General features: G+C 59.2%; 6 protein-coding genes and 1 non-coding gene across 7 annotated transcripts in view; 5 read left to right on the top strand and 2 right to left on the bottom strand.

Moving 5' to 3' along the window:
- The window catches only part of VDBG_07188 (vacuolar protein sorting 53), a gene marked incomplete at both ends in the record, with an annotated part of 2,784 nt that extends 1,967 nt beyond the window's left edge, over positions 1-817 (top strand). The window contains one exon of the mRNA XM_003002571.1: positions 71-817. Within this exon, the coding sequence (XP_003002617.1) occupies positions 71-817 (747 nt within the window). The remainder of the gene's footprint in view (positions 1-70) is intronic.
- An 861-nt stretch (positions 818-1,678) lies between these two features.
- Positions 1,679-2,978, top strand: VDBG_07189 (thioredoxin reductase; the record flags this gene model as incomplete). Its single annotated transcript, XM_003002572.1, has 3 exons — positions 1,679-1,766; positions 1,998-2,816; positions 2,887-2,978. The coding sequence occupies 3 exons, from the start codon at positions 1,679-1,681 to the stop codon at positions 2,976-2,978; spliced, it is 999 nt and encodes a 332-aa protein (XP_003002618.1).
- Positions 2,979-4,317: 1,339 nt separating this feature from the next.
- Positions 4,318-4,790, top strand: VDBG_07190 (predicted protein; the record flags this gene model as incomplete). The annotated part of the gene is made up of 2 exons (XM_003002573.1): positions 4,318-4,488; positions 4,629-4,790. 2 exons carry the CDS (start codon positions 4,318-4,320, stop codon positions 4,788-4,790), a joined length of 333 nt encoding a protein of 110 aa, XP_003002619.1.
- A 496-nt stretch (positions 4,791-5,286) lies between these two features.
- Positions 5,287-5,358, bottom strand: VDBG_15148. Its single transcript has one exon. It is a non-coding gene; the product is annotated as a tRNA-Asp (tRNA).
- A 1,019-nt stretch (positions 5,359-6,377) lies between these two features.
- Positions 6,378-6,644, top strand: VDBG_07191 (conserved hypothetical protein; the record flags this gene model as incomplete). Its single annotated transcript, XM_003002574.1, has 1 exon — positions 6,378-6,644. One exon carries the CDS (start codon positions 6,378-6,380, stop codon positions 6,642-6,644), a length of 267 nt encoding a protein of 88 aa, XP_003002620.1.
- A 315-nt stretch (positions 6,645-6,959) lies between these two features.
- VDBG_07192 (aspartyl-tRNA synthetase) lies at positions 6,960-8,853 on the bottom strand (the record flags this gene model as incomplete). Its single annotated transcript, XM_003002575.1, has 2 exons — positions 6,960-8,564; positions 8,659-8,853. 2 exons carry the CDS (start codon positions 8,851-8,853, stop codon positions 6,960-6,962), a joined length of 1,800 nt encoding a protein of 599 aa, XP_003002621.1.
- Positions 8,854-9,615: 762 nt separating this feature from the next.
- On the top strand, positions 9,616-10,659 carry VDBG_07193 (MEMO1; the record flags this gene model as incomplete). Its single annotated transcript, XM_003002576.1, has 2 exons — positions 9,616-9,776; positions 9,831-10,659. 2 exons carry the CDS (start codon positions 9,616-9,618, stop codon positions 10,657-10,659), a joined length of 990 nt encoding a protein of 329 aa, XP_003002622.1.
- Positions 10,660-11,081: the final 422 nt, after the last annotated feature.

Raw genomic sequence — 11,081 nt, forward strand, 5'->3', positions numbered from 1 at the left:
TTTTTCTCTGCTGTCGGCGTGTGCTTTCTCCTCCCCCCCCCCTCCATGCCAAGAGCTGACTCGCGGGCAGATGCTCCTCGACAAGTACGTCATGACCAAGGCGTTTGAAGGGCTGCTGTCGTTCCACAACAAGGCGGGCGAGGCGCAGGCGCCGCCGGCGAGCTTCGTCAAGCGGGTGGCGCACACGATGAACCGCATCGACCCGCTGCTCAAGACGCTCCAGGTGCGGCCGTCGCCGCCCGAGGGCCTCGTGCAAGCGTACCTCATCCACATTGCCGACCGGTCGGACGTCAACTTCAAGAAGATTCTCGACCTCAAGGCGGTGCGCAAGCAGGACCAGGCGCACCTCCTCGAGTTGTTTGGCATCCACCGCGACAGCAAGGCGAACGACGGCAAGCTCGCGCAGAACAGCCCGCTGCTGACGCCGCTGCTGGCGAGCCAGAGCATGAGCGGCGGCGGCGGCGGTGGTGGTCACGGCAGTATTGGCGGTGCCGGGGCGGTTGCCGGGGTCGCCGGGGCGTCGATCAACACGGCGAGCTCGGCGCTGTCGGCGGCAGGCAGCAGCGCCACGGCGATGGCCGGTTTGCAGGGCAAGTTTGACGCGACGAGCCTCGGCGAGAAGCTCCTCAGCGCGGCGCGGGACCTGGGCCAGGGCGGCGTCGTCGGCGAGAAGGGCGGCGGGGGGTCTGGCGTCGTCGCGGCGGAGAAGGCGATGAACGAGAACCTCAAGAACTTTGGCAAGTTCTTCCGGCGAGACCTGGGCGGGTTCGGCGCGCGGTTTGGGAAGAGGGATGGCGCTGACGAGGGGCAGCGGTAGTCAGCATGCAGAAAGGGATAGACAGCATCAGGCGTCAGGGTAGCATTTGGTAGCAGCTGCCCCTTCTTGGGGCATGGGGCTTCGGCGTTGGACAACTGCCGCTTGTGCATCGTTATTGCCATGTTCGGAGGTTACCACTCATAATCCATAATGGGGATCCGTGCTTCTTCTAGAGCTTCTCCCCTGGCCAGCCCACGTCAGGGGAATTGAATGTGCAACCGAGGCTCGGCCGAGTCAACGATGAAATGGAGAGATGAGGAGAGATGAGTAAGCTGGTGCATTATTCAGCCCCCACCTCGAATCTGGAATTTGAGGGACCTATGGCGATGCACGACAGGCGGCAGGCGCAGGCGATGGATCACGGTCGATAGGCGCAGAAGAGTAGAGAGGGACATGCCGAGCGCCCGATCGCGGGGCAATTCTCAAGGTACCTACCCTACCGCCTTGGGAAGGGGGGAAAAAAACGCCCCTCCCCCATCCCATCCGTCAGTCGGTTTATTTTCAGGTAGTATAATTACACCTTGGCTTCCCAGAGACCCTTGGCTTCCCAGAAACGCTTCGATTCCTCGAGACCGCGATCCCTCGATCCCTCGATCCCTCGCTCCCGCCCACTCCGTGTCTGCCATAGCATTTCTCGCGCGCTCGAGCTTTTTTTCTTCCCTCCTCTCTCTTTCCTCCCACCACCCTTCGATCCCCATCCACGCGACCTCGTAGCGGCGTGGACGACGAACGCGCACCGCGAAGCTGTTTTCATCCGCCTTTCGACGGACCCTGCGAGCCAGCGCGGGTGGACTTTCCTTCGCGGCCACCGCCACGACCCTGCAGAAGAACACCGCCAAGCCGAGCATTGCCGCCAGAACCATGCATAGCAAGATTGTCAGTATGTGGTTGTCTGCTCCGTCCCGGTCTCTGTCGCTCGTGCTCCGCCCCTCTCTCTCTCTCTCGGTGTGTGTGTCTGTGTCTGTGCTGTCTCTCTGCTAGACCATGAAGACAACAGGGAGGAGGAGGGGCTGTACAGGTTCACGACATCTTGTACTGACAGAAACGAAAAGTCATCGGCTCAGGCCCTGCGGCCCACACGGCCGCCGTCTATCTCGCGCGTGCCGACATGAAGCGTGAGTTCCTTCGTGCTCGCTCTCCCTGCACCAGTGGCCACGTACTGACTGGATCATCCCTGCAGCCGTGCTCTACGAGGGCTTCCTCGCCAACGGCATCGCCGCCGGCGGCCAGCTCACGACGACGACCGATGTCGAGAACTTCCCCGGCTTCCCCGACGGCATCATGGGCCAGGAGCTCATGGACAAGATGCGCGCCCAGTCGGTGCGCTTCGGCACCGAGATCGTCTCCGAGACGGTCGCCACGCTCGACCTCTCACAGCGGCCCTTCCGCTACGCCCTCGAGTGGTCGCCCGACACGACGCACACGGCCGACGCCATCATCCTGGCGACCGGCGCCTCGGCCCGCCGCCTCGGCATCCCCGGCGAGGACAAGTACTGGCAGAACGGCATCTCGGCCTGCGCCGTCTGCGACGGCGCCGTGCCCATCTACCGCAACAAGCCCCTCGTCGTCGTCGGCGGCGGCGACTCGGCCGCCGAGGAGGCCCTCTTCCTGACCAAGTACGGCAGCCACGTCACCGTCCTCGTGCGCCGCGACGTCCTGCGCGCCAGCGCCATCATGGCCAAGCGCCTGCTCGGCCACCCCAAGGTCACCGTCCGCTTCCACAGCGGTGCCAAGGAGGTCAAGGGCGACGACAAGGGCCTCATGTCCCACCTCGTCGTCCATGACACCCGCACCGGCGCCGAGGAGACGGTCGAGGCCAACGGCCTCTTCTACGCCATCGGCCACGTCCCCGCCACGAGCCTCGTCAAGGGCCAGCTCGACACGGACGACGAGGGCTACGTCATCACCCAGCCCGGCACCCCGCTCACCAACATTGAGGGCGTCTTTGCCGCTGGCGACGTCCAGGACAAGCGCTACAGGCAGGCCATCACCAGCGCCGGTACGCTTTCTTCTCCCTTCTTCTTCTTCTTCTTCTGTGACATGTCGAGATGCATGCTGACACGCCACAGGGTCCGGATGCCAGGCCGCGCTCGATGCCGAAAAGTACATCTCCGAGATGGAGGACCCCAACCTCAAGGACGTCGTCAACCACGCCCGGTGACTGGATTCGCATCTTTGACGAGTTTGGCGTATAGAGCTGCTAGAGCGGTGCATGATAGACAAGACCAAGATGAGGCTGCAAAAGAATTGTGAGAACGTATTACACAATGGCGCTGCGATGTGCCCCCGTGAGCTGGCTTGCGCTGGAGCGAACCATGGCTCGCCCTGCCAAGACGGCATCGGTTCTTCCCTACCCGTGGAAAAGCTATTTCTTCGTGCTGTGGTGGTGCCCTCCCTTTTCTGCGAGAGATGTTGTGAACTGACTGCATCTCAACCTGGGAGACGGCAGCGGTTGGTAGTAACGTAGCAGCTCGACGGGGTTTCCAGTCGTGCTCTCGATGACACGGCTCGCTTCGTTTCCGTTGTTTCCTCAACGGCACACACAGCGCATCTTGATCCCATGCCACGCGAACAGATGTCCGTAGGAAGGAAAAAAGCTAGGACATGTGAGGATAGTAGCCGCAGGCCACCCACCCTTAGCCCCTGAACCTGCGGAAATAGCATGCTTGTACACTCCATACTGCATCCCCGGCACATACGACTGCACGAATAAGAAAACCCGTACTTCTCTGTCCCCCCAGCCATAATTAACAAGACCAGATGAAGAGCTGATTGGGTGCCCACTCGAATACCCGGTGTTGCATATCTCGGTTCTGCATTACCTCCTGGCTACTGCTTCTGGGGTGAGGGCTGACCACTGGTTGTGGCGAAAGCCCATTGTGAAGATGAGCCGTGGAGTCGCCTTCACATGCACAGATCTTCCTGAATCTGCATTTGTCCCAGTATTGGTTAAAAGGCAACTCTACCTTGTTGGGGGTTGTCAGCTGTGGAAGAGCGTTGGCTCTCGTGTCGGACCAGGGAGGTATCGGCAGGAAACGTCAGCAAGCTCTTAGCGAGTCTCCCGTGGTCCTTCTGGCAGCTCTTGACATGAATTCCATCTTTGGCAAGGGGCAGGGCGCTTGTACCCCTACTTGACTGCGAGCAAAGGCAGATCCGAGACATGCTTTGCCTGCCTGTGTCGAGGTCGAGGTGCCTTCGCGTGGTTATTCGGCAGCCTTCTTTCGGCATCCACGAGAGGCATCCGGCTTGACAGCATCTGCACCCATCTGATCGACAGACTCGCCCATGGTGTAACGTCATCTCGTCGAACGAGTCCCTGGCTGCAACCTGTCGAGACCTTGCTAGCCGAGTCCACAAACTTGGAATGACCTCGACGATCCGATGACCAAAGCCCACCGTGCAGCCGGCGGGACACCCGCAGCTACAGTCCAATTCACCCCAATGAGAGTCCACATCACTACTCCAACACGGGCGTGCTTCCGACGCTACAATACGTTGCCATGCCTCTGGATAGTGGCAAGGAAGACAGGCGATCAAGGTTCGGGCCCACAGACGGCCCTGATGACGACGTGTCCCCGGTCATCACGAGCTTCACGATGCTGGCGAGCTTCGCGTTGAACGGTGCCTCTGCCTTGCTTATCACGTTGTGTACCGTAGGGAGAAGCTCTCGCGTAAGTGGTCTCCCGGCTCTGACGAATATGGCAACTGTGGCACACAAAGTTGCCACGACATGTCCTCCTAGACCGCCACACAAAATGGGGCCGAGAGATGGATGGTCTCGCAGAGTTGATGCCTTGATTCGGACGAACAGGGCATTGTAGACGTCTGGGCTGCCGTCCTGAAGCCCAACACTCGGCCGCACCAGCAACAAAGCATACCAGACAGGAGATCATCTCGTGTCTCTGCCTACAGTTCTTCAGGTGCTGAGAGGAGCAATAGCTCTAGCGTGCTGAAGGCCTACTTTGAACGATGAGGCCTCATGGCGGTGATTCCTTTTACGGTGGCGACCGTATACGAACCAGACTCCATGGACACGAAGATCATGTACTCAACGATGGACGTTTCTGACGTTGCCTAGCAAGGATGACTGCAAGGACGGGCCGTCTCCTGTGAAACCCTGGCCACGTGTGGTGATCGAAACCTTGGTAAGCTGGCGAATAAAGACATTGTGGCGAGGAGGCGGCAGGGAAGCACAATTAAGCTTTCGAGCAAGCGATGATCTCAACGTGTTTGAAGACTGGAGATCGTACGTATCATGTCGTTGCTACTGGGGTCGCAGGTCAACACATTTGCTCTATGCCCGCTGGTACACATGTTTGTCCGATTTTGATATGGCAAGCCTGCGTTCGCCGCTCAGATTCAAAAACCAAGCTCCTAAAATTGCAAACAAACAAAGGGTGCAACAAAGCGCGACAGTCAAAAAAGAATTGCCTCTAAAACATCTCGTTGCCCGCGAGAGCAAAAGGAAACTTCCGATCGGGGAATTGAACCCCGGTCCCCGGCGTGACAAGCCGATATCCTAACCACTAGACTAATCGGAATTCGACGTCAGACTTTGCGCTACCAATGCCTATAACCACTGCAATTGCTGACTGCTCTCACATCCCATCATCCCGCTGGAAACTTTGCAAATACTCAATACGATCTGCTGCATAAACCTGGAAATCTCACCATGCTTTGATTACTCTTCCACGCCTCGACGATCCTGATGAGGCGCCACTGACCATCTCGTGCAGGCCTTGTGAGAGCTGTGGCACGGAGAACCAGGTTCACAGCCACAGCCCCAACGCATCGTCACATCCATCGATCCAGAGCATCCAAGACGAACCAAGCTGCCCGCCTCCCTTCGGTGCAACTGCCTATTTGCCCTTGGCTCGCTTCCATCCGCCATCCCAGGGTTCATCATCGCAGCCCTCCATCCCGTTCCCGTTGCGCGGTTCTCCAAGGAGAGGACCCTGGCGCCGCCATTTTTCGCCCCCAGGTTGCATCATCGCACGCAACTCCCCCCCCCCTCGCGGGCTCCCTCACGGTGTCACGCAGTTGAGAAGGGGCCTCGAACACCGGGAGCATCACATGCAGGCCATCGCGCGCAACCCCTGCCCAGCTGGGCCACCGGAGAGGGGAGCGGGGGGCCCGGTCCTTGGTGAGGAGTTGATCTTGTTATTCTCTCATCGCTGTGATGTCAAGCCCCCAGGGTAGGTGTGGCTGTGATAGGCGCGATCGCAGGATGATCAGCCACACCCACTCTTTCGCAGCTCTCGAGACCCTGAAGTGGGCCTGACGTCACGCCTTGTCCAGGGGGTGGGGATGATGTTGAGGTTGATGGGTGTTGTGTCGTTGCTTGGCCTTGCGTTTGAAATTCGTCAGAAGAGAGAGAGAGAGAGAGAGATGCCTGTTGCCTGAGAGCCAGAGGATTATAAGAACGTCGCCTCAAGCCGCTCTACGTTGCTCTTTTCTTTCGAGAACTCATCATCAACAAGCCATCCATCAATCAAACATACACACACTCTACCAAACGCACTCTTCAACCCAACCACTACCAACCACCAAACCCATCACAATGTCTTCTGGCAACAACAACGGCGTCACTGGCGGAGCCCAGTTCCTCACCTCCGCGCTCGGCAACACTGTCGGCGGTCTGTCCCGCACCGTCGGTAACGTCACCGGCGCTGCGACTCGCGGTCTCGGCGACACCATCACCGGCGCTACTGGCGAGGCCGGCCGCCCCGTTGGCGACGGCCTCGGCAACGTTGGCACCGGCGTTGAGAACGCCGCCAACTCGCTCGGCAAGGGCACTGAGGATGCCGGCCAGTGGAAGCGTTCTTGAGCGTGCCAACGCGAAACGCACGCGCACACACACGGGGTGTGTGTAGGAATGAATGGAATGACCACGGGAGGAATACCACCGGGACTGTTTTACTAGGAGCGACTTGATACTTGATCACTACGACTATAATAAATACCATAGCCACCCAAATTGTCCTATCCTCTTTATTACGTGACACTACCTACTGACATGGGATTCAATCGGCTTCTGCTGCACGGCATGATTTCACTGTGGTGTCATGGCTCTTCTTATGCCATTCATATCCATCCTACATTGAGAGGTACACCTAAATCTTACACTGCGCATCGTACAAGTCTACTTCTTCCGCAACTGCAGGTGATATGTCGTCAGCTGCTCATCGCTAATTTTCCCCGGCCCACCAGCAAATTCGTCGACGCCCTTGTTGTTCTTGGGAAACGCAATCACATCTCTGACCGAGCTCGAACCACTGAGCACCGCCGCGAACCGGTCAAAGCCCAGCGCGAAGCCCGCGTGCGGTGGGCAGCCCGCCCGCAGCGCCTTCAGCAGGTGCGAAAACTCGGCCATTTTGGGCTTGGTCATCTGCAGAATGTCGCGGAAGATGAACTCCTGCATGGCGGCGACGTGGATACGCCTGCTGCCGCCGCCTAGCTCGACGCCGTTGAGGACGAGGTCGTAGTGGTCGGCCTTGGCCTTCAGCGGGTCTGTGAAGAGGAGCTCGAGGTCCTCGACCGTGAGGGGCGCCGTGAACGGGTGGTGGGTGGCAGAGAAGCCTGAGGAGCCGCCCTGGCCGACGTCGACCTCCTCGTTGGGCGTGAACATGGGGAAATCGGTCACCCAGAGGAACTGGAAACTGTCGTCGCGCTCGAGGAGCTGAGCCTCGATGGCGGCGTGGTACAGAGCGATGCGGACCTCGCCGAGCTTGGTCGAGCCGCCCTGGTGAGGGCGGTCCTGACGCGCCTGGAAGACGACGACGTCACCATTCTCAAGTGTTGACAGCCCAGACTCGGGCGAGGCAGCATCTTGCAGAGTCTTGAGACCGTCGGGACCCAGAGCAGAGAAGCCCTCGAGGGGCTTGCTTGTGTCGTACATCAGGGCTTGGGGCGCGCCATCCGGGTTCTGCGAGTGGCTCTTGTGAAGGTTCTGCAGAAAGTTTTGCATAAACTCATGGACCTCCTTTCGGTCCGCATCCTCATGTGGCCGGAACACCCAAGCATCAACGATGGGGTTCTCGAGATCGGTGATCATGCTGACGAAGCCGGGGCTCAGATGGGTGTCGACCCGTTCGATGCGGTTCGGGATGCGGAGGTCGGGCTTGTCCGAACCGTACAAGTCCATGCATTCCTGGTACTTCATCCTCCGGAACGGTGTTGCAATGGCTGGGTAATCCTTGTAGGGCACAGGCTCTCCGCCAGATGGCTCATCCGAACTTTGCGCACTCTTCCTGTGAGGGATAAAGGATGTGTCGTCGGCCTTGCGGTTGTACTCCTCGCGCATGGCATCCCACGTCGCCTGCATAAACGCTTCAACATCAGCTTGAATCGTTTCGCCAGTCGCAAACGATTTCTCCAGATCCATCTGCGTAAACTCGGGCTGCCTGTCGGCCCTGTGGTCCTCATCGCGGTAGCAGCGCGCAAACTGATAGTAGCCACCCAGCCCCGCGGCCATGAGCACCTGCTTGTACTGCTGAGGGCTCTGGGGCAACGCGTAGGCATGGCCCGCCCTGCGCGTGGGGACGAGAAACTCGCGCGCGCCCTCGGAGGTGGACTTGAAGAGCGTCGGTGTCTCCACATCCATGTAGCCCAGCTTGCTCATGGTCTGTCCTAGGGATGCCTTCAGAAACGCACGGAAGCGCAGCGATTCCTTCAACTTGGCGTGGAAGCGCAGCTGCAGGTGGCGAGCCTCAGCCGGGAAGACGGCGTCGGATGAGACAATAATGTCCTTTGGGAAAGGGTTCAGGTGGCCGATCGACTCGATTTCCATGTCGAATTTGTTCGGTGATGATGCGTCGGTCATGTTGCCGGTCACTCGTCACGGCGCTGTAGGGCTGGATTTTGCGTAGGGCGTCGGCCTTTTCGACTCCTTTGGCGCAGATCTGGCCCTGGAACTCGCCGTTGTTGAGCTCAATGTTGGCGAATGCCAGCTCCTTGGACACCTTTCGAATCTTGCCAATGAAGCCATGGATCGTGATTGCCGTCTCTCCAGGCTTCCATCGTTCTCGTGGGGACATTTTTGGGAAGAAGACTGGACAGGACAGTGGTCAGTAGCTGCCAGACGTGTCGCGTAGCGGCTGGGGGAGGCACTCACGGAGATCCCTGAATTGACTCGCCAGTTGTTCCTTGTCGGCCGGCTTTGGCTGTTTCGAAGAGTAGAGGCGATTTGATTGCGATGGCGTCGTGGGCATGGAGGACCATGGCTGCAGTCGGGAGAGCTGTCGAGCTCTCAGCGTCGTCCCAGGCCCGCGCGACGCCAGCGTTCGGCAGCTGCAGCAACATTGGCGCAGCATCAGAGCCTGGATGGTCTGTCCAAGCCGGACAGTGGCACAATGACACAGGCGATGAGTTCTGAGCCGAGTTCGGCGAAAGTTTGGTCGCCTCGAGGTGGTAGGTATATCAGTCGAAGAATGTCGAACCCTGTTTCATGGTGTTTTCGAGCTTCGCGATGGAAAAGTGATTCGAGCTAGTGGGAGCTCCAGCGTGGTTCGACGCCAAGCGGACAGGGACAGGGGTGCGTGGGAGCTCGGCTGTCCCGTCATCAGTGTGCAGTGGCTTAGGTGCTGCCCTGCCTTGCCTGCCCCTCCTCACGCCTTGAAGCTTGAATGCGGGGCAGCGCCCTCCTCCTCCAGCAGTTGGACCCTCCTTCTCGACGTCAGGTCGACATCAGCGGTTGACTCGCCTGGCTAGAGTGGAAGACTCTGGAACTGCTTTCTGCTCTGTTTGTGCTATCAGGACCTGAATCGGGAGCAAAGCAAAGCACATCGACAACGCCCACCATGTCCTCTCGAGAAGTCCGGAAACCCGGCAAGGCGGGCTCATGGTACCTGGCTGACGCGAAGCGACTGGCTGAACAACTCGAAGGCTTCCTGGACGATGTGCCGAGCCAAATCAACTCGTCCGACGTCCCGATCCCTGGCGCCCGCGTAATTATTGCCCCGTGAGCACGAACAAGCCCGCTGTCGGCCCCCTTTGTCCACTGACGCCTGCGCAGGCATGCAGGATACAGCTACTCGGGCCCGACGGCAGCCTGGGCGTACAAGAGTCTCGACCTCAGCCAGACGAGGCGCGTCTTCCTCCTCGGCCCATCCCATACCTTTTACCTCAAGGGCTGCGCCGTCACGACCTTCAAGCACTACGGCACGCCGTTCGGCAACATCAGGGTCGACGAGGAGGTCGTCAGCACGCTCCGGGCCGAGCTGTCCATCCCCGACATGCCGCTGTCCAACGACAACAAGGAGCACTCGCTCGAGATGCACCTGCCCTACCTGTGGACCATGTTCACCAAGGCTTTCGACTCGCCCGACGAGTTCCCGACGCTGGTGCCCATCCTCGTCGGCGACGGCACCAAGACGGCGGAGCGCGCGGTGGGCGCCTGGCTGCTGCCGTACCTGCGGGACCCGACGAACGCCTTTGTCGTGAGCTCGGACTTTTGCCACTGGGGCGACAACTTCAGCTACACGCCGTACAGCCCGGACGCCCAGGTCGACGACACCTTACAACACATTTCGTCGCGGTCGCGCGTGCCTGCGGGCCGGCCGATTCACGAGACGATCAAGGAGCTCGATGACCAGGCGATCGCGGCCATCAAGACGGGTGAGTATGCTCAATTTTACGACAACTTGTCTTTGACCAAAAACACGGTTTGCGGACGGCATCCGATCGGCGTCATGATGGCGGCACTCGAGCTGCTGGCCGAGGAGGAGGGACGTGGTGGGGAGGACAAGGGGAGGTTCCAGTTTGTTCGGTACGAGAGGAGTAATTTGGTGGAGGATGCGGACGACATGAGCGTGAGTTATGTGTCGGCGTATGCGGTGGTATAGCGGGTTTTCTCAATGTAGTTGGTAGGTGGAACGGCGTTGCCATGAACAAGCTCTCAAATACACTCTCAGCCGGAGATATAATCTAGCCAGTCGCATGGTCGTGATGAGCAGCGTCGTGATGAGGATAGATGGTTGGCAACACAGCATCGCTTCACTTACTTGGAGGCAGGGGTCGACCCCTGTCGTACAGCGAATGCGGCGGGTCTCGGGCAGCGCGCAGAGGGCACGTCACGCACACGGCAAAGCCAATGTAGACTACTGGAATTCGTCGGTCATCGGCATCTCCATGTCCTAAAATATTCTGGACGCTCCTCGCCGTCTCTTCCGATCCGAGCTTCCTCCATTTTTTCCCTCACTTCACCACGCACCCGAGTCGCACTCGAAAACCTCTGTCTCTTCGGTTATTGACCTTTCACCATCGC

The sequence above is a fragment of the Verticillium alfalfae genome, genomic scaffold (genome assembly GCF_000150825.1).
Source record: "Verticillium alfalfae VaMs.102 supercont1.9 genomic scaffold, whole genome shotgun sequence".
Lineage (NCBI taxonomy): Eukaryota > Fungi > Ascomycota > Sordariomycetes > Glomerellales > Plectosphaerellaceae > Verticillium > Verticillium alfalfae.